At 40.5% G+C, this 20,533-nt stretch overlaps 1 protein-coding gene across 2 annotated transcripts in view; it reads left to right on the top strand.

Annotated features, from left to right (window-relative positions):
* LOC144022422 (nuclear factor of activated T-cells, cytoplasmic 1-like) overlaps positions 1-20,533 on the top strand; it is a 71,724-nt gene that overhangs the window by 8,613 nt on the left and 42,578 nt on the right. For both annotated transcript variants that reach the window (XM_077527193.1, XM_077527192.1), the window contains exons 4-7: positions 8,646-8,848; positions 9,371-9,543; positions 10,492-10,632; positions 18,818-18,873. In XM_077527193.1, coding sequence (XP_077383319.1) covers positions 8,646-8,848; positions 9,371-9,543; positions 10,492-10,632; positions 18,818-18,873 — 573 coding nt within the window. The remainder of the gene's footprint in view (positions 1-8,645; positions 8,849-9,370; positions 9,544-10,491; positions 10,633-18,817; positions 18,874-20,533) is intronic.

Raw genomic sequence — 20,533 nt, 5'->3', positions numbered from 1 at the left:
TGTATGAATGTGGACTGTACAAGCAAGCAAGAGTTATGACTACAGTGCGACAGTGTTGCCGTCGTATTATCTAACAATATTTGGTGAATCCCCCTAGTGACTATTAAAAAAGAGAGACGATTGAAATATCCAACAATAGATCTAATGTTAGCAGCATTCTTATTTCATGCACAGATTTGGCTTGATAATATGGATATTAGTTTCATAGACTGAGCTTATTAGGTGTATTAGAATTGAATATGTGTCATCATATGTCATCATTAATATTATACCAGCCACTTATGTAGCTTTCTGTTGGGGAATATTGACTAGGAACAGCTATTATGAGTTGGCATTTAGTGCACAAAATGTCAGCACACTTTAAAAATGTAGAACAAACTATGCAAATTGTAGACATGATTTTTGTAAAAAAAAAAAATAAATAAAAAAAATAAATAAATAACATTAAAATATATATATGTATATATATATATATATATGTATGTATATTTATGTGTACAGTATATGCATTGGTTGCTTATAATAAATGAATGAATGAATGAATGAATAAATAAATAAATAAATAAATAAATTACAGAATGAATATTATGCAAAAATATTTAGTCCTTTATAATATCCTGACTACCAGGAAAAAAAATATTGTCCAATCATGTTTATTTTTGATATTCCCCAATCTGTGAATTAACTGGAATACTGCAAAAGAAATGTTTGGAAAAAAAAAAAGTTTTTATTTTTAAGCTATGATGTGTCTACTACAGAGGGCATTTTTTTTTATATTAAATGCTCTGCTCAAATACAGTTAAAATAATTCAAACAATACTTTAATGTGTTCTTAAGAGTCTTATAGAACACATGCTAACAACATTTAAAGCCTATTTTTTTCTCCATAAAAAGTGCTATATATTTACTTTTTCTCTTCCCTAAAAAGTGCTTGCACTGAGGGAAGCCCCACCCCTACACACTTGGTATAAGCTCTGAATGTCTTCTATAGAGCACAAAAGGAGTTAATTCAATCATATGCACTGGGTAGGAGATATTCAGGTTTGAAAAGGTCCACTACAGAGGACAAATTTGAATTGCTGGTAGTCAGGAGGTTACACATTACATTACACAAGTCGCTGTTTTAAAAATAAGACTATTTATTGCTTTATGTAAATACACTATTTGGAATGGGCAAGAACTGCTTCCATGGTGTAGTGGTTATCACATTCGCCTCACGCGCGAAACGTCCCTGTCTCAAAACCGGGTGGAAACAAAGGTAATCTTCAGGCGGCACGGTGGTAAGTGGTTAGCACGTCCGCCTCCCAGTTATGAGGACTCTGGTTCGAGTCCAGGCCCCGGCCTTCCTGGGTGGAGTTAGCATGTTCTCCCCGTGCCCGCGTGGGTCTTCTCCGGGTACTCCGGTCTCCTCCCACATTCCAAAGACATGCATGGCAGGTTAATTGGGCGCTCCGAATTGTCCCTAGGTGTGGAGTGTGGATGGATGGTTGTTTGTTTGTCTCTCTGTGCCCTGCGATTGGCTGGCAACCAGTCCAGGGTGTCCCCCGCCTACTGCCCAGAGCCAGCTGAGATAGGCGCCAGCAGCCCCCGCGACCCTTGTGAGGAATAAGAGGTCAAGAAAATGGATGGATGGAATGGGCAAGTAAATGATACCAGGTATCATATCGGTCCAATACCAGGCCTGTTTCAAGGTATCAGTACTCGTGATGGCAGCCACCTTTTTGGGCTGTTTTACAATGAGGAACGAGAAATTAGTAGTAGAGAAAATTGCTAGAAATTCTATATTGGGATATGTAGGCCTTTCTTTAAAATGATCTGTCATTGCTTTTTTGAGGGGGGAAATTGTACTTTAGCAAAAGTGGTATTGGTATTGGTGACTAGTCAAGAGCTGAGTATCGTGCTGGTATCACCGTGGAAAAAAAGTATTGAACATCCAGTATGAGTCGAAATTAGCATGTTGGCATGGCACTAGTCAAGTGTTCCAGTTTCTCAATTGGCCCCTTTAGAAAATGTATTGCTCACATCCGTGCTGGAGGCTCCGATATACAAAGAGCATGCACTTTATATTCATTTATTTATTTATTTGAATTTAATGTGTCGTCAGTTGTGTTGTTGTAATCATGAAGGCTGGGACATGTCATATTCCCCAATGCCCTGTAGTAATGAGTGGCAGGCGGTGGATGGGTGAGGTGCAGTCAAGGAGAATAAGTCAATAATGACACAGGGGCACGGGTGTAGGAAGCAGCCAAGGAAGTGTGTGTGCAAAATACGACGTCGAAAGAATGAGAAGGGGCAGAGGGAATCAGCGCAGCTGGGGCTCGCTTCGGCTGCCTCTGGAGATGCTCTGTATCCTGCTGATTAGGGCCTTGGTGGCCCTGAGGTTGGCTGAGCACGGTACTGGTCGGAGAGGCAGGGGGGGATGTTTGCGCTCAAGAGTCACAATCGCAGCGCCCTTCGGACTGCCCCTCCCCTCTCCACGCTTCAGTGCACCCCTCTCAGAGGGAGTTGAAAATGTCACTCCTTTTGGACTGCTCATCCTTCAACCATTTCCCAAGCAGGACTGAAGCTCAGTCATGCTCATGGGCACACACACTGTGAGTGGCGACGTGTGCTGGAAAGCGATGAAAGGTGACAAAACAACCAGATTAAGAACATCGAGGGATGCCGTGTTTGTATGGTGCCCTAGAGACAGCGAACACGTTCAAGTGGAAATGCTGAACTGCTCATTTATTGTTGATTTCATGTCACAAAATAAGCAGGCATGTTTTGCATGGCTCTAAAGTGCACAAGTTCGGAGATTCAGGGCAGCATATGCGATATTTTTTTAGAACTTCATCATCAGTTTTGCACATTCCAGTTCAGATTCAAAAGGTTTTGGTGTCATTTCCTACAACCTTTGCCTGGAGCATGTTGCTATGCTGTCACTCACTGCCGAATTGCTGAATTCCAAAATTTTGAAATTTATTCTGGACTCGCACTCCATCCTTCTGACTCCAATTTGACATTCATAGGCTCATGATTGGCACTTTTAGTGACACCCGCGGCTGCTTTTTCACTTTATTTACAGCAGTGCCGCATTGAAAGGGTCTACGGTAATCTATTGGCTTCTATCATAGTTTTCCAACCAATCTGTTCTTTTACCACAAATATGCCAAAAGCCCACAAAATGATTTTCAAAGCTGTGCTTTGGGAAACCAACAACCTGGTGTACCTATATCGCTCTGACATTGAATGATGTATTTTCGTCCAGAGGGAAACAATTGGGGGGAAGTAATGCAATATGAATTGTCTTCATTGTGATAGTTCTGATGAAGATGATGCAACAGCTTTCATGCTCATATTCCATCAGGAAACACACAGACATTTAACAGGCCCTTAGTAACAAAAGACAATAACACCTGTGGAGTATTAACCCGAACATACAGGACAATCCTGCATATGGCTGCTTCATATAGGATAATGACAGGCCTATAGGGCTTTCTGCTTTCCTCAGTCACACGTACACACAACCTCACTCACTCTCTCATTAAGTCCAAAGCAGCAACAGACATGGTGTAATTTCAACAGGATGTGGCCATCATCCCTATTAACATGTGCGTGACTTAATACCCATCACCCTTCCTCTGAACGTATATGTAATACACATCACATTTGCAGTATGTTTTCCACCACTGCTACATGAAAGACCTCAGGAAAACATGTGTTCAGTCCTTTGCACATGCAATCCCACCTTGGATCCGACGTTGACTTTCTGTGTAATCTCATGTGATCTTTACAATATACCAGAGATGGGTACTGACATTCTCTACTTGAGTAAAAGTTCAATTGTGCAAAAAAACAACTTTGGTAAAAATTCTCAAATAATTACTCAAGTAAAAGTAAAAAAGCACAGGCTTTGAAATGTACTTGACGAGTAGTAGTAAAAAGCTTTTTTTTTTTTACCGGATGTGTCCTCCTACATCAATTTGAAAGATATGAGCAAACGTCAGCCAGTTGACTCTCTGAATTGCCTCGAATTGACAGTGTTGAATATCACTCGATCATGTTGTTGGTCCACTCCTCGCTTGACACGATTGGACCTTCTTTCATGTTGTTGACTGGCAGTCTGCAGCGTTGTTCTTATCAAGTTCAAATGTTCCTCTGTAGTGGCAGTGCACATTGCCCTCATATTTACGGCTCTAATGTAGCCAATGGGGAAAATGCCACAGAGGAGGCGGGACTTCCGACTTCCGTGTTTTTGCACATCAGCTTTGTTTCCAGTTCCGGTTTGTGCCGTGTGGACCTCGTCCCAACACTTGCGCTTCGGACTTTGTGCCCTCGGTTGCACGCTCCGTCGACGAGTGCGAGTGTGTAGTCAGTCTGTCTCAGTTGTCCGAAGCATTTAAGAGACCCCCTGCGCGGAGGAGCACGCTGTTGGGGGGCGTTGGGGTGGGGGTGCGAGTGTTGGAACGCGGCCAGCAGTGGCCGGAAATGGCGCTGATGTGTGGAAACCCGGAAGACGGAAGTCCGTGGCATCTACCCCATAGCACGTCATGTGAGAGCGTGTCGAAGAGCCAATCACAAGCTGGGATGTAGGGGAACCTGTTTAACGCTTCATGTGATTGGTGGAGCCAGTAGACATGAACGCTGCTCTATCTTCCAGGTCAAGTGTTTTAACCGTTTTCGTGCATTTACAACAAACAACAAAAAAAAAAAAAACGTCATTGTTTTTAGAATGCAGTTCACATATGTTCACATGCACAAACTAAAATGAGTGAAAAATTCAAAAGCCTTTATCCCCGGTGGATGCAGGCGTGGATGGCGGGAAGTCCACAGTACACAGTTCTCCCTCCGATGGCGAGTCGCTAGTGACAGCTAGTTGGCAGGCTGTGTTGTTTACATTCACCCTAGAAACCAGTAGTCCACAAAATGCAACACAACTTCCCCACAGTGAAAAGCAAAAGGTATAGATGACATGAGGAAACAGGTACCTGAAACTGTATGGCCGGTTTGTTTGGTGTTCTATTACTTGTTTTTTTAAATTTCTAGTTTGTTATAGTGGTGCGAAATCTGTGTGGAGTTTACATTTTCTCCAGGTATTCTGGCTTCCTCCCACATTCCAACAATGTGTCTTAGGTTAATTGAAGTCTCTAAATTGTCCATGCAGGAAGTTCCTAAGTGTTAATGTGAATATGAATGTTTGTTTGTCAATATGAAACCCTGTTGTTCCGAACATCTTATCGGTTATGATGCCAAATTAATTAACAAAACTCAACAGGTAGTGTAGTAGTTTACAATTTCATGATACTTTGGTGTTGGTCAACAATTAAATTTTTAATGTTAAATTGGTTCAACAATTTTCTTTTTTGACTGTAAACGCATTGTGATGGTGGCGTAACCTGAGATTGAAGGGAGAGCTGTGATGAGAGCGAATTGGACTCAGCAAAGGCAAGCTGCACGACTGTCAGCATATGGCAGAAAGGCAGATGTGATATTGACGAAGAGGCTGAATCCACTCTTCTGTTTCTCCTCCCCTTCCCCTTCCAACGGAGGACTGTTTTGCTGCTGCTGCTACTGATTTTCTTTTCCTTTTCCCAAATCTCTGCGCCACGTGTACTCCTTCAAGTCATGACTGTTCTCCAGGCAGTGATGAAATCAGGAAGAAAAGTCCGCCTCTGCAGGCCTGCATAGTGCATTCACACTCAATCAGGCTGGAAATGTTTAATTCTCTCAAAATTAATTTTAAAGCTACATAAATATTGAACAATTGAAACGATAATTTATGGATCCTTTATGAATAATTTGAAAAATTATAATGGCTCGACAGTGGCTCACGAGGGGATGAATGATGGGCAGTCACTTTCTTCTTCTCTCTTTCCAGCTTGACACATCATCACAACTGATCCAGACAATACAGCTGCATCTAATTACGCAATTAATGCATCACCTGCCATATCTACAATCTTTCTAGTTGACAAATCGCTCAGCCGAACTCGCTTGCAGTGGGGGTTGCACTAGCTGACACAGAGGCAGAGGTTGGAAATCTGAAAATCAATCCTCTATTCTGAATTATAAAATAAATATAAAGTATAAGCGGCAGGGGGAAAAAAATGGACCACTCATCTGGTCAAACTATGTGGTCCAACCTCCACATTTTTGAGGGAAGCCACTGTGATAGACCACACTCAAAGTTTAAAGCAACATCTCGGAGTCCCCCTTTTGGGAATACTGTAATATGAAGAGGTTGAGCATTTCACTCCAGTATTTGAAAGAGCATCACTGAGGTGGAGCAAGAAGGGGCAGCTTGGTGGCATGGGGAGAAGGTCAGAGGAGGCACATATGTTAAAGAAATAGTTGGAAGTCGGATTGAGGGGGCTGGTGAGAAGTCACAAGAAGGATTACCTGACCTCATGAATCATTTCATACGCTCCATGAGCTCACAGGGATTCAAGTAGGGACGCCGCCATCATTGTGTGCTACCACAAGATGAGTGAGGGGATAAAGAACCACTCTCCAAACTAAAACCCTACCCTGTCCCCACCACCCCCCCTACTGCATTTCTCCTTATAGCCACGTGGCAGCTGAGGTAATAGTTGGAAGGTCACCAAACTATTGAAAAACAGCTGTGCCATGATTGTCTGGGTTTTATTAAATCATAAACTCAATGCTGTCATCTGTCATACTTGTACTATCAGCCATTGTGCTCTCAATACAAGTAACTAGTAGCATGTGCGGCTATTATAATTACTCTTGGTGGCAACGTAAGTAAAGTATAACTAGGGGGAAAAAAAAGTGGTCTGGTGGTGAGATCACTACATAAATGAAGTGGTCCCTTGGGATGGCAAGACTTCAAGAAGCTCCTGACCTCAGCCTAACTCACTGATGACTTTCATGTGTGACTTGCTCACAGGTTGAGGCAGCTGCGAGAGACCCTCTGTGAGAGGGGGGACACAAATACAGTAGAAATGGGACTCGTTTGTCACTCCTTTTTCTTCCTCTTCTTATCTGAAAAACAAAAACAAAACAATATCAGGTTTTGTTTAGATATAGAGCTACTTTTCAGTCTGTTTAATAATTCACCAACTCTTTTTCAACATATGCAATAAGTCCAAATTGTGCACACACCAATTAAGTGTATTATTCTAAATTACAGACCAAATTCAGTCATCCTCTAATTGACTGATATTTATTTTATACAGGTAGAATTTCCTTTTGAACAAGCCAGCACTCTAGTCAGGAATACACATTCGATATTGGAATCACGTTTTGAAAGTTTGCTATCAAAGTGAATGTCCTGAATGCATGCAATATACAATAGGTTGCCAATGAAGCACCAATTTCCACAAATGTCAAGTGACATACTGTACTTCTTTGGTCCTCTGCCCACTTTCCTTATCCTCAGAACTTATCCATGCCCTTTCACAACTAATTATAAACCCATTAATCTGATCATGTCATAGGTTACATGTGGAATATATTTTGTGAGGTGACTCAATCTATTAGACAAACAGCCGGGGTCTCTTATTCCTTTCGACAGTGCTGCTGTTTTCACTCGGACTGAGCTCAAAGAAAATTGGTCTGAGGTGATGTGCTGGTGTTTTCTGGGGTAATTGACCAATTAGTGTGATTTTGTCAGATGGCCATGGCTTGCTGAGCTTTGGTTTTGACTATGTAATCATTCACAGTAGAAGCCATACAGTCAAGTAGCCAACTGAATAAATCCAACACCTCTTTGATGTATCAAATAGACTTTTCTGAAATCTTAAGGAAACATATATTGTTTATGTCCCCCAACCCCCCAACATCTGCTTATAACGCTGCATAAACACTGAACTGTAAAGACTGAGCATAGCCTGGGAGGTCTGTTGAAGACAGCTGGATTCCAACACAAATCCAGATTTTGGTCTGGACAGAAATCCTTCATAAAGTATCAGTTGTCTTCTAAAATTTGCAGCCCAGCATATCTCTTCAGATTTCTGTGCCATTATACACTTGGCTAAACTATATAATTGTGTTACCGGCGTAGACAGTCAGAAAATGATCCTTGCTGCAGAAATTACATTGGTGGTGGTTACAGTTATCTGCTATTGACCAAAAAGTCAACAGTTTTTCAGAACAGCTCGATTGAGTGGTAATTACTCGTCCACCATTCCGTTTCAAAGCCGTCGAAATCTTTGTCATTCTCACTGTCTGCAAACATGTTTTAGCAATATTTCACTGTCGACTGGCTCAAAGTCTTCAGCGAGTTGTCACTACCGTCATTTATTTCATAACTCCCACGAGTCTTCGTCAGCCATGAATGCTTGAAATTAATTCCAAGAAATTCTATGAGGCCCACGTCACCCTCACGTGTTTATTCTGATGCATTTTGTTGGCTAGGAGAGCGAAAATTGATAAAAAAAAAATAAAAAAAAAGACATTTCCGCTTCCTCGGCTTTAAAGGTAGAAAAGTGCAACAGTGCGGTATTCCACTCTTGGCCTAAATGGGTTGATGACAAATTTTGACACATAAACTGTGATGCAAAACCTCTTTTGTCAAGCCAATACACACACACACACACCCACACACACACACCTTTACACGCACATCTTAAAGAGGAATTGCCTGAAATCAGGTCTTAAAATCTGGTATTGGCTCTTACCTGATTCCTTTGTTTTTCCGGCAGCTTTATGGCTACATGGAAAGCGAGCCGCTCACCCTACAGCTGTTTATAGGAACCGCAGACGACCGCCTCCTACGACCACATGCCTTCTACCAGGTCCATCGCATCACTGGCAAAACCGTCTCCACTGCCAGTCATGAAGTCCTGCTATCCAACACCAAAATTCTGGAGATCCCTCTGCTCCCTGAAAACAATATGAGGGCTATGTGAGTTATCTTATGATCCTTTTACATTGTAGCCGGTTCCACACCTTGCTTGGCCCCGGCCAAATGAATCAGATTGAACTCTCCATTCGGTATGAATGAGCGCTGCCGGTGATCTGTGCGTGACATTTGTGAAATCACCGTCGTACTATTTTATCAGGGTTACATAATTTATGAAATTCTAAACATGGTAAAGTATTGTTGTAAAACAATGTATGTGTACTGTATATAAAATATGTGTTACAGTATTTTTGTATTTTGACAGCGGCTAACTGTGTCTCGCTGGCTTATACTCAGAGATTGATTTCCCCCCCCCCTATATTTTTAAGTACTGTTTAATCGTTGGGGAAACTTAAATGGTCATATTTTAGGTTGCAAGTCTCATATTTTCTTCCTTTTTTTTTTAGCCGAGAAAAAAAAAAAAACATAACCATGAAAACATACCAAAGAAGTCCACAATTTCTTTTGATTCCTGTCTTTTAAATGGTACCAAATTATACTATTTTGCATTTTTTATTTGCCCAGAATCGACTGTGCAGGCATCTTAAAGCTGCGCAACTCAGACATTGAGCTTCGCAAAGGGGAAACAGACATTGGACGTAAAAACACCCGAGTGAGGTTGGTGTTCCGAGTACACATCAACCAGCCCAATGGCAGGACCGTGTCCTTACAAGCTTCATCTAACCCCATCGAGTGTTGTAAGTATTACTATTTCTCTCTCACACATGCAATGACAAGCTTTTCTCCTGGCTTTGCACTCAGTTAAGAAGTGGCATCAAATGGTTACAATAAACTAAGCGTCCAATTCCGAGAGCATCTGATTGTGTGTGTGGAGAGGTAGAGAGTGTGTCAAGGCAGTCTTTAACAAGGAACCAGTTCTGGCAGGGCCGAATATGAGCACAATAAAGCACATTTCCTTTCCTTCGTCAGTCATGTTCCACATAAGCTATTTTATTAGCATACACGGAGGACAGTTAAATTTAGACAGTGAGAAAAGAAATAAAATGTAGGATTATTGGTGCCAGACATATTACTATTTAGTCTTTATGATTTATGTCCTGTAAATAATATATACTGTGAATTTGGTGTCTGTTATTCTTCATACTACATATGACTGTAGCTGGCCCATCCATCTTGGTCAAGGTTTATAAGCAATACATCATATTGAATCTGTTAATGAGAGCAAAGGCTATATTCATATACAACACGGGATTTACGTTGTGGAAGGTGGTCTGCAAGTGCCTACTTCACAGATCTGTGATGTCCCTAGCCAACTTTATCATCTGTCTGTTGAGTTCTGTTTGCAGTTCCTTATAAACATACTTTGTTCCCCTTGATCTACCACACGACACACGCCAATCTGTTTCTGTCAATAAGAGGAGCCACTTCAATTTCCTGTGACTCAAGTTGGCTGTGTTCATGCCCACAATGGCGCTCAACGGCTTTTTTAAAATGTGCCATGTTGCATCCACCTCCACGGGTCTGCAGAAATGCCAAAACTTGGTGTAACCTGCTCCTGTGCAGATTTAGACTGCCCAGATTTGGACTGGGCATGAAGATAGTTCCCCAATTGTTCGATTTTATTTTCTGATTAAATCTGACTTTTCTCCATTTTAATACTTTATGCGCCTGTTTTCCACCTACAGCCCAGCGCTCAGCGCAGGAGCTTCCCTTGGTGGAGAAGCAGAGTATGGACAGCTACCCTGCAACTGGAGGCAAAATGATGGTCCTGAGTGGACTCAATTTCCTTCCTGACTCAAAGGTGGTGTTTGTGGAAAAGGCCCAGGGTGAGTCATAGTGACCAGTACATATTTACCACATCTCACTCTCGTAGTATCTCTTTTAAATGTGCTCCTTCTCCTCTCCCTTCACAATTCTTCCTCGTTCAATTCCCCTCATCAAAATACAGCAGGACTTGCCATCGAGCCACATGTGGTGTGCATTAGGCCACTATATTTTTAACCAAAGCATATTTACATTTGCTGAAGTTTCCATAGCCAGTCACTGGCGCTTGCCACGAGTTTAAGGAATGAATCACAACCACGGCATCTTCGACGACTTTCTTTGTCTCAGTATGTCTTATGCCAATTTGACATTTGACTCTGTTCACTTGTTTTCACCTGCTGCTTCCTCAACCTAGTCTACCTGTTTAACAGTAACTCATGCCGAATATGCAATTTGTCCTTGTTTGGGCACTCATCTAAAGCACAACCTGAGATAAACTGTTGGCATGGTTCCTCTTTTAAAATTTCTGAACAGAAATAGCCAAGCACACAATTTTGTTTCACATCCTCGTCATTTCGTATTGACAATTCATAAATAACTTTGTTAAAATTCTCAACTAGCTGCATCCAGTTTAATTAAAATACTGTCGAAAATGTTCAGCAACTGAAAGACCGAGACAAAGGTGGAGGAAGAGGAAGTGGATGAACTTGGTCAAATGGGGCTCTTCCTTTTTCTGCCTTTAACTTAGTCACAGAGGGGGTTCCCCCAGACCACCTTTGTCTAACCCCTCATGCCATATGAGATGTATGACCTCGTGTAGGATGTATTTTCCTTCCTTCAACCACAATTTCTCTTCCTCTCTCACTGCACTGTTTCCTTTCTGTCTCTCTTTTCACAAACAACCCTGCACTTTATCCTGATATTTTTCTTCCCCCTGTCCTTAATATCGGGTAAAGACATTAACAATTTTGGAGCTCGCCACTGCTGGGATCCATGCACCCTAGCTTGCCATCAAGGTTTTACTTGCGTGGTTTCCATGGTTGTGGTGTCCTGCAGTAAGATGAGTGAGGGTGCCTGACTAGCACTTAGTCTCCGTTTATGTAAACTTTTGTGACCCGCCACTTCCAGGGTCCCCCAAGTCAAAAGCCCATTACAAACACATTTTCACACACGGACAATGTTTTTGGTGTTTTGGTGAAAGACAAACTGTAAAAAGTAATAACAATAATAATAATAATAATAATAATAATAATAATAATAATAATAATAATAATAATAATAATAATAAACCTGCTAATTGTTGAAAATGTGCTAATGGAAACCAATGATTGCTCTTTCTGTACTCTCATATTATTTTGCATTTTTTTATTCAACGCAAATTAATGAAACTAACCTTGACAAAAATAATGCCCTATTATATATTGATATAATGCAACTTCTTCACCTCTACCGACTACCGGTACTTGTAATTGTACAGTACGAGTGGCCCCACTTAAGTAAACAATACCCTCTCATCATCCAAGTTCAGCCAGAAGTGTCGCCCATTACATGCACAGTCCATTAATCCTTTCCCTGGTCATGCTCACACACTTGTTATTTTCGTTTGTCGTCTTTCCTGTAATATAATGAAAATATAACCAAACACAATCCATTAAAATATATTAAAAGAAAAGCCAACAGCCATCACCATGGCAGATCATCCAATCTAATCCATCTAATGCATTTTCTGAGATGAAAAATACAATTAAGAATTGTAGTTTTTGCAGATAAATATCCCGTCTTATACAATTGTATTACCAAGGTTAAAGCTCAAAAGAATAAAGCACAATTTTATTTGCTGTAATATTACATAATGGTACTCAACCGTTATTTTCAAATCGTTTTGATTTCTTTCTGTCAGCTCGGGAGACTTATTCAATATTCACTTAGCACAGTATACAGGTATATGCTAGTTGATCTCACTGTATTAAGGGAAACCTTAATAGGTCTAGAAAAATAATGACATTTTTGACACTTTTCAATCGCTTGAGCCATCAGGATAACTGATGTAAACTCTGCAAATACAAGTTGTTTTTGTGTGCCCACTTTTGTTAGAAGTGTTCATGTTGCATCATCTCCAAGGGATTCCCTAGCTTGGCAAAACGGAAAGAACAAAATATTGAAGGGAAAAGTGAGGAAGAAGAAAAACAGACAATGACAGTGCTTCTTTAGAAGTCGTGCGTTGACTGTTGCACTGAAACAAGTCAAACAATTCAGTGAGGAGATTATCTGGTCTTGAGTGTTGACTTAATTTTCAAGTTTTTAACATGGTTTTGAAAGCATTTACACTTGGGATGAACTCACTTCTGTTTATAGTTTATTCCATTTGCTTGCAGCATAACAGCTTAATTCTGTTTCACCATGTTTGCTTTGATGTCTCGGTTCCACTAATTGACCCAAGTCAGCACACCTCAGAGTCCTCCTGAGTTTATTTATATAGTATATTTGATCAGTGTTTACGTCATGTATTCAGGGCTCATCAATGAATTGTAGACGTCTTAATTAGCTGCAGCTTATTTGATATTCAGATTTCAATTTCCTATTTATTTCAGTTTCAAATGAAATAATAAAATATTGTAGACTTATTTTTAGTCATCAGCAGTTTTGTGTTTCACATAGAGTAGCTGACATCCATGTGGCATTGGATCAATTACTACTCAATGCTGCATTTGCAGTGCCTTGCGATTGACTGAGGACTGAGGTCCGCCCACTGCGTAAACGCTAAATGCTGGTACTTTTGACTAAATGGTCTGCTCAAGGTTTCTTCCTTGGAGGGAGTTTTTGTTTTTCATCTGTCCATTGCCAAGTGTTTGCTCATGTGGGGTTTAGCTGGTCTCTTAATAAGAGTGAAGTTCCAGACCTGCTCCATATGTAAAGTGCTTTGAGACAACTCATTTTGATTTGATGCTGTACAATACTGTATAGACAAAAATTTAATTGAACTGAATTAAATCAGCAGAGATGGCCATGATACTAAACAAGGTTTTTTTTTCCACCATAAAATTTAATGTAAAATATTTTAAATAACAATACAAAGCAATTCCTCCTCAATACTGTGCACTATGCATGCGCTTGAAAAGCTGAACATTGACATTCTGTTAAATGCTGATATATGACAGTATACAGTACCAGTCACACCTCATGCAGTGTGTTTTTCCTGGCTGGGATGATTGTTAGCAGCAGGTAAAACAGATAGACAGACATACAAACAGGCGAGATAGAGAGATTGGGTAATCCTACACTCTGAGTCGGAGGGGGGTGGGGGTAGCGTAAGGGAATTCCCTCGTGAGTTGGACAGTTTTTACATCTGGTTGGACTGGAGCATTGCCCGGAGTTCAGCAGCCTCACAGAGGCTGGGCCGCAGCAGACAAAAGTCTGCGCCTATCCACGTCTGGGACAGGCTGAATTTTGAGATACAGTATTATCTGCGACTGTTTAAAGTCCACAACAAACCTGTACAGAACTGAAATTAATTGTGTCCCACACCTTTCAATAGAACTTAGACGATGACTGGCACAGTTAGATTTCATTCAAACTCAGCTTTGTTGAGTCTGGCTACCTGGGGCAAGTCTAAACATCAGACAGATTGCTCCACATATTGTACTTTAGCAGTGTCTAGACTGCCATTTGTCTCAGAGAAGCTTACCTTGAATACTGCTGGCACAGAGTTTTGGCACTGTATCAGAATATGGTCAGCCACCACCCTTGCTTCTGGATATTTAGATGAAAGGAAGTGTAAGCAATTGTTCATGACTCAAAGCCTGTCACGTTTCTTCTGTCAAGTCAGAATTTGGAACTCATCATCTGAAATAGATGCATCTTTTCCATGTTCACCAGTGGTCTCAGTGGCGGACAGCAGCTCGGTGTTTCAGAGAAAATAGCAGATGTATTGCCATGTATGATGTGCAGATCAATATCTATCTATCTATCTATCTATCTATCTATCTATCTATCTATCTATCTATCTATCTATCTATCTATCTATCTATCTATCTATCTATCTATCTATCTATCTATCTATCCATCCATCCATCCATCCATCCATCCATCCATCCATCCATCCATCCAGATCAGTGGTTCTTAACCTTGTTGTCTCTTCCCCCAAAATTGAATTGAACGTGTTGTGTTCTTGTATTCCCCATCTCCATGCATCTTAAGGAAGCGTTCCTTTAGTTTTGCTAGTTGCACTGGACTAGTTTTGTTCAACTTGGCATTGTAACTCATGCAGTGAGGATACTGACTCCCATCACTCAACTCAACAACAACAAAAATCATCATTGTTTTCTTAAGATGGAACCCAGGTGTAGCAGATAGAAAGAAAAGAGGCCCCATAGTTGAATCCTACGGAACACCATGTTCCGTTATCCGTTATTCACATTTTTTTACATTAGCATACAGAATCCAGACACTACTCCTTCTTCCTCTACTTCATTACTTCCATTTATAAACTTTACTTGGGACAACACCATTTATAAATTGTTTATTGTTAGCTTTGAGTTTATCTTAAATCGGGTTATTAGTGTTTTCAATCAACGTAATTGGCAAAAATAATATAAAAAGCAGACATGTATCATTTGTTAGTTAGTGAGGTTGCAAGTTTCATACCCATAAAGTCTGATGTTTCAAGCCACTGCCCTTATGCCACTGAACGTCTGTTGAGATTTCACCCTGGCAATGGCCCAGTTTTTTATTTTTGAACCTCTAATCACCTGTCTATTCAGGAACACGAAATTAGATGATGATATTGAAATCTTATTGAACAAGACTGAGTAAGTGCCAGCACGAAGAAGCCAATCCCTACATGCGGTCTAATTATATGATGACTGTCTGTCTATGTTGCTTTTGTCAAGCTCTTATACACCTTTAAGTGACTCATGGGAAAGTTTCTCAGTTTACATTGAAGGATGTGTTCATCCATTTCTCAGCTTAATCGGGACCGGATTGTAGCCAAAAACTTCCTAGACATGACTCTAACAAGGGTTACTCCTACAGTTTGTGTTTTTTTTCTCATATACAAATAAAAGATGGAGCAAAAGCTGATGATGCTGTGGCTGCATCATGCGTGGGTGAATACAGCATGAAGGAGAAGTAACAGAAATATTTTGCTGATGTGGTAGGGGAAAAAGGTGAATGGAAATTTCTGTGGTTATCAGTCAAACAACACTTGGTTTTTAAAGCAATGCCAAGCAATGCATTAGCCAAGGTCAGTATTTAACAAAAAATGATTGTGACTTGTAAAATATAGGAGAAGTATTTTGAGACAGGTTCAGAGGAAAACATTTTTCATATATACGTTTACAAGAGTAGGCAGAAGTTGGAAGTAATGTCTAAGGCTACATTCACACTGCAGGCAAATGCGACCGAGCTCGAATTTTTTTGATCAAATGCATCCCGTATCTGACTTTTTAATGTTAGTCAGCTTGAACGGCTCAATTCCGATTTTTTTCATCTTTTTTAAGATCGGATGAGTATCCGAATTTTTGCAATGCGACCACGGTCTGAACAGCCAGGTCTCATATATCCGACCTCTAAGTCATCAAAGGTCCAATATGTGCTCCGGTGGGCGGGGGCGTTACTTGGTAGACTAGGTGAATCGGACAAGTTTTTTCGAGTAACAGTTGAGATGAAGAGCTCGAACAGGCTCACCTCATTTTCACAAAATATTATTTCTACCTCCTCCTGCATCACTTCTCTGTAGATATGAGATAGTAAAAATATGAGCCCCAACGACAGACTTATAAAAATACTTTTTATAATATTAGATTATAATATATAATATATCTAATTATATTTACTTCCGCAAACACAGCGTTGTGAGTGACGTTGCATCTTCGTGTGCGCATGCGGGTCACTTTGCGGACGCATAATGTTCACACAGTAGACAGACTGAAGTCGCAATTAATAGGTAATGTGAACGCTTACTAAAAAAAAAAAAAAAAAATCGGATTTCAGCAAAAAATCGTAATTGAGCATTATGACCTGCAGTCTGAACTTAGCTAAAGATTGCCCTCTCAGAGTACCTCCCATAGCTGAGGCTGGTCGGATACCTTTTTGGTTCCCCCTGATGTAGCCTCATGAAAGCTTCCTTCCCTTTCTTTGACTAACATTCACTAATCCTGATGGCCCACAACAGTCCCCAAATTCATATTTTCTGTTGCACAATTCATTGGCCATTCAGTGGGTTTCCATCCATTGTTTCAAATTTTTTTAAACACATGTACTGAAAATGTGCAAAACGGACATGCGACTATGCTCGTATCCATCTGTTCTTCTGTTGCGAATATTGAGAGGGGACGCCAACGCTGTAGGTGGTGGTATACACCATAGATATGTGATCCAACAGTAATTTAAAAGAAGAAGAAGAACAGGAAGCGACTGCGCCGTGCGTTGACATTGTATGAGTTTGCTTTTGTAATTCTTGATAAACCCTTTTTTGGATTCTTTCGTATCTTCACATTCCTTGAAAATTCAAATAAAAATGGGTGGACGGAAACCCAACTACTGTTGAGGCAATTCTGACCCTGTTTCTACAGCTCACACTATATTTAAGAAAATCATGATCCCTCGTGTCTCCGGTTCGAGTCCAGGCTCGGACCTTCCTGGGTGGAGTTTGCATGTTCTCCCCGTGCCCGTGTGGGTCTTCTCCGGGTACTCCGGTCTCCTCCCACATTCCAAAGACATGCATGGCAGGTTAATTGGGCGCTCCGAATTGTCCCTAGGTGTGCGTGTGAGTGTGGGTGGTTGTTTGTCTCTGTGTGCCCTGCGATTGGTTGGCAACCAGTCCAGGGTGTCCCCCGCCTACTGCCCAGAGCCAGCTGAGATAGGCGCCAGCACCCCCCGCGACCCTTGTGAGGAATAAGCGGTCAAGAAAATGGATGGATGGATGGATGATCCCTCGTTCTTTCACTTCCCATGTAATGTGAAAAACACATTTAACAATATGTTTTCACCTTTTCCAGAGGTGCTCAAATATCACAAATGGGACACACTTCAGGACAGCATCAGCAGCTACTGTATTGCTTTAAGCCTGAAAGTCACACCGACTGCGTAGTCTAATAAAGTACAATAGTGGTGCAATACCACATTGCACATTTTTCTGCTTTGTATGATGTGGCGAAAATGCTGCTCTGTGATCCTTGGAATGGAATAATGAGGCATTGCTCATGTAAAAAAAAAAAAGTGATGCAAATGGTACTATGGTCAGTCCGAATTGCCTACACAGAGTCTTGTTCGATTGTTGTTTAAGGTGTGGCAAGAAATTACATCTGGAATTATACAAAAGGTGTGCAGAGCTTCAGTAGACATCCAACCTTTGTTGGAGTGCATGTCTTTTATTGCATACAAAAAAATAAACCAAGGCACACATGATGCAGAAATTAATAACCAAAATGTTTAATGAAATATATAGCTATAAAAATAAATTAAGAGAATCAGCCCGAACAGGCTCCAGGTCACCCATGACCCTTTTGAGGACAAGTGGTACAGAAAATGGACTTTATCATATAGACCATTATTTAGAATTACTCAATGACACTTTTGTCAGTATGTCGAGGTTTCTTACCGAGTTTTCTCTCAGCACATTCAGGTTTCTAATCCCTATCCTACCATGCAAGCTTTCCTCCATGAAAACTGTTCTTCTGAGTGCTTCAATATAAATAAAAAAATAATAATTCTGAATTGTCTTAATGTGCAATAAGTCAGGTCTTTCATTAATGTAAGAAATTAATTTTAATTTCATGTAACCAGTAAATATGAAAAAAAAAAAAAAACAGTAAACAGTAAAAATCAGCCTTTAAAATTAAATTTTCTTATTAATTTATGGGGGGAAAAAAGAGATTAAAACAATCGATTTATGGTGTTATGTATCGATATCAGTCTTGAAAAGGAAACTCGATTTGATATTGATTATTCGATTTTTTTTAAACCCAGCCCTAGTGTCTTGTCTGTTTGAGTCTTAACCCCACACCTCACGTGATAGTTTGTCCCTTCCCCGAACCTTTCATGAGATCGATCTCCAGTGAACAAAATGATGAATTAATTATAGTTAATTATATTGAATCATAACACAATCACACATCACACTTCTTTTAAAACAATCTACTATAGTGGGAATTCATGTTATCTAATTGCAAACTTGTGTATACATTATTGACAATGGGCACAGTGATTTTAATGATATCCTGATGATGTCATTTTGTTGTTGCATAGATGGTCATCATTTGTGGGAGACGGAAGCCAAAGTTGACAAGGACTCTGTCAAAGCTGTAAGTACCCTCATGATTTCACTGTTCAAGCTCGCCATATCCTCCACGGACACTCGTTACTTATCTACTGTCTCCTTCTCATCTGTCCCCCTTTATGATGTAACTTTTGCTAAGGCATTGCCGCGCAGACACTGATGATTAGCATATGCAATCCTGAATGGAATTTTCAGTCTGCTCTCACACGTGGTAAACACAAGCAAGCATATTGCGTGCGCATCAATGATTCACAAACATTCACATTAATAACATAAACAAGCACACACACGTACACACTCACACCATGACACTCCCAAAATAGCCAGATGTTTAGTTCAAAGTGAAAGGTTCCTTTCAAAGGTTCCTTAGAGGCCAAATTCATCTTTGCTGGGGCTGTAGAGCTTTTCATGAGATTTCATGAGACTACGTTTACATGCAGTCAGTATTCAGGTTAATTTCAAAATCGCCATTTCTGAGACAATCAGGATCAGCCGTTTTCATGAGTGGACTGAATAGATCTAAACCACGTGTTTCTTTCATGTGTCGCTGTGTTTCACCATCTTTGTTTACCTGTGCTCGTGCATTTCCGGTGGGCCAGATGCACGGACTTGTATACATGCACACACGTACAGCTTTATACACTGTGGCATTTCTGCCATAGAGACAGAAAATAACATAAAAATACCACTGAAAATCAATGTGTCTAGGTAAAACTCATTAGTGAGTGGCAACACAAGATGGCCGCCGCACATACAAGTAGTTCAGACTAATGCTGCATTTGAGGATTGTCAGAAGTCGGACATATCCGAGTTGTTTTTTCCCAGTTTCGACCTGAACGCGTTTGAGGTGAAGGTAAACAACCAAAATGGCGGAGAGTAATAGTTTTTTGTTTGTTTGTTTTTTGGTCCTCAAAACTCATTTTGACCTCCAGCAAACTTGCCTCCTCTCAATTTTGCTTCATTTATTGTTTTTGTCTTGTTTTATAAGCATTTCATACAGTTCAGTAGTTCAGTGGAGCTAGAGCGGCATACTGTTACATACATTGTGTGTTACGTGAAGTTTTGTCGAATATTTATTTAGGAATGAAGAAAGCTATCTAGTTTTATACTCGAGTAAATTGTGTTTTACCATTCTCAGTGTGTGTTTCCAAAGGGGTCGCCATTGAAGAGTGACGACACATTGCAGTCCGTCGGTGAAGTTGGGGTCCTCTTTTTTTCTTTTTTTTTTTTTTTTCCCCCAACTTCGCAAGTGGGCTTTCCGAGTTCAACAGGGTGTTCCCGTACACACTTCCTGGTTTGAACTCGGAAAAGTCCGACTTCCGACCATCCTCAAATGCAGCATAAGATTTCTTGCAAATAGAGCATGCGCAGAGCACAAAGGCGGTACCCCGGTACGTGTGTACAAAGCATGGACATCGAAAAACAGCAAATTAACCCTGTTTTTCAATTAAATTAGTTGCATCATGAGCTATGGACTATCAAAATTGGCCATCAGGCCCTCGACCTGATACTATATGGCTGAAGTCCCAGCTCTATGAGGAGCAGTACTTTATAGACCTGAGGCTGATGAAACTCAAATTCCACAGTAGGAAGAGAAAACAGGAGAGCAGTGGAATTCTTTTCTTATGTCACTAGACTGCCTTAACGCACTCCAGACTGCCGACCTGCGTTTACTTTTATTGGCG

Source organism: Festucalex cinctus, chromosome 7 (assembly GCF_051991245.1).
Source record: "Festucalex cinctus isolate MCC-2025b chromosome 7, RoL_Fcin_1.0, whole genome shotgun sequence".
NCBI lineage: Eukaryota > Metazoa > Chordata > Actinopteri > Syngnathiformes > Syngnathidae > Festucalex > Festucalex cinctus.
Note: the sequence above shows the minus strand (reverse complement) of the source record. Positions and strands in the feature narration are given on the sequence as shown.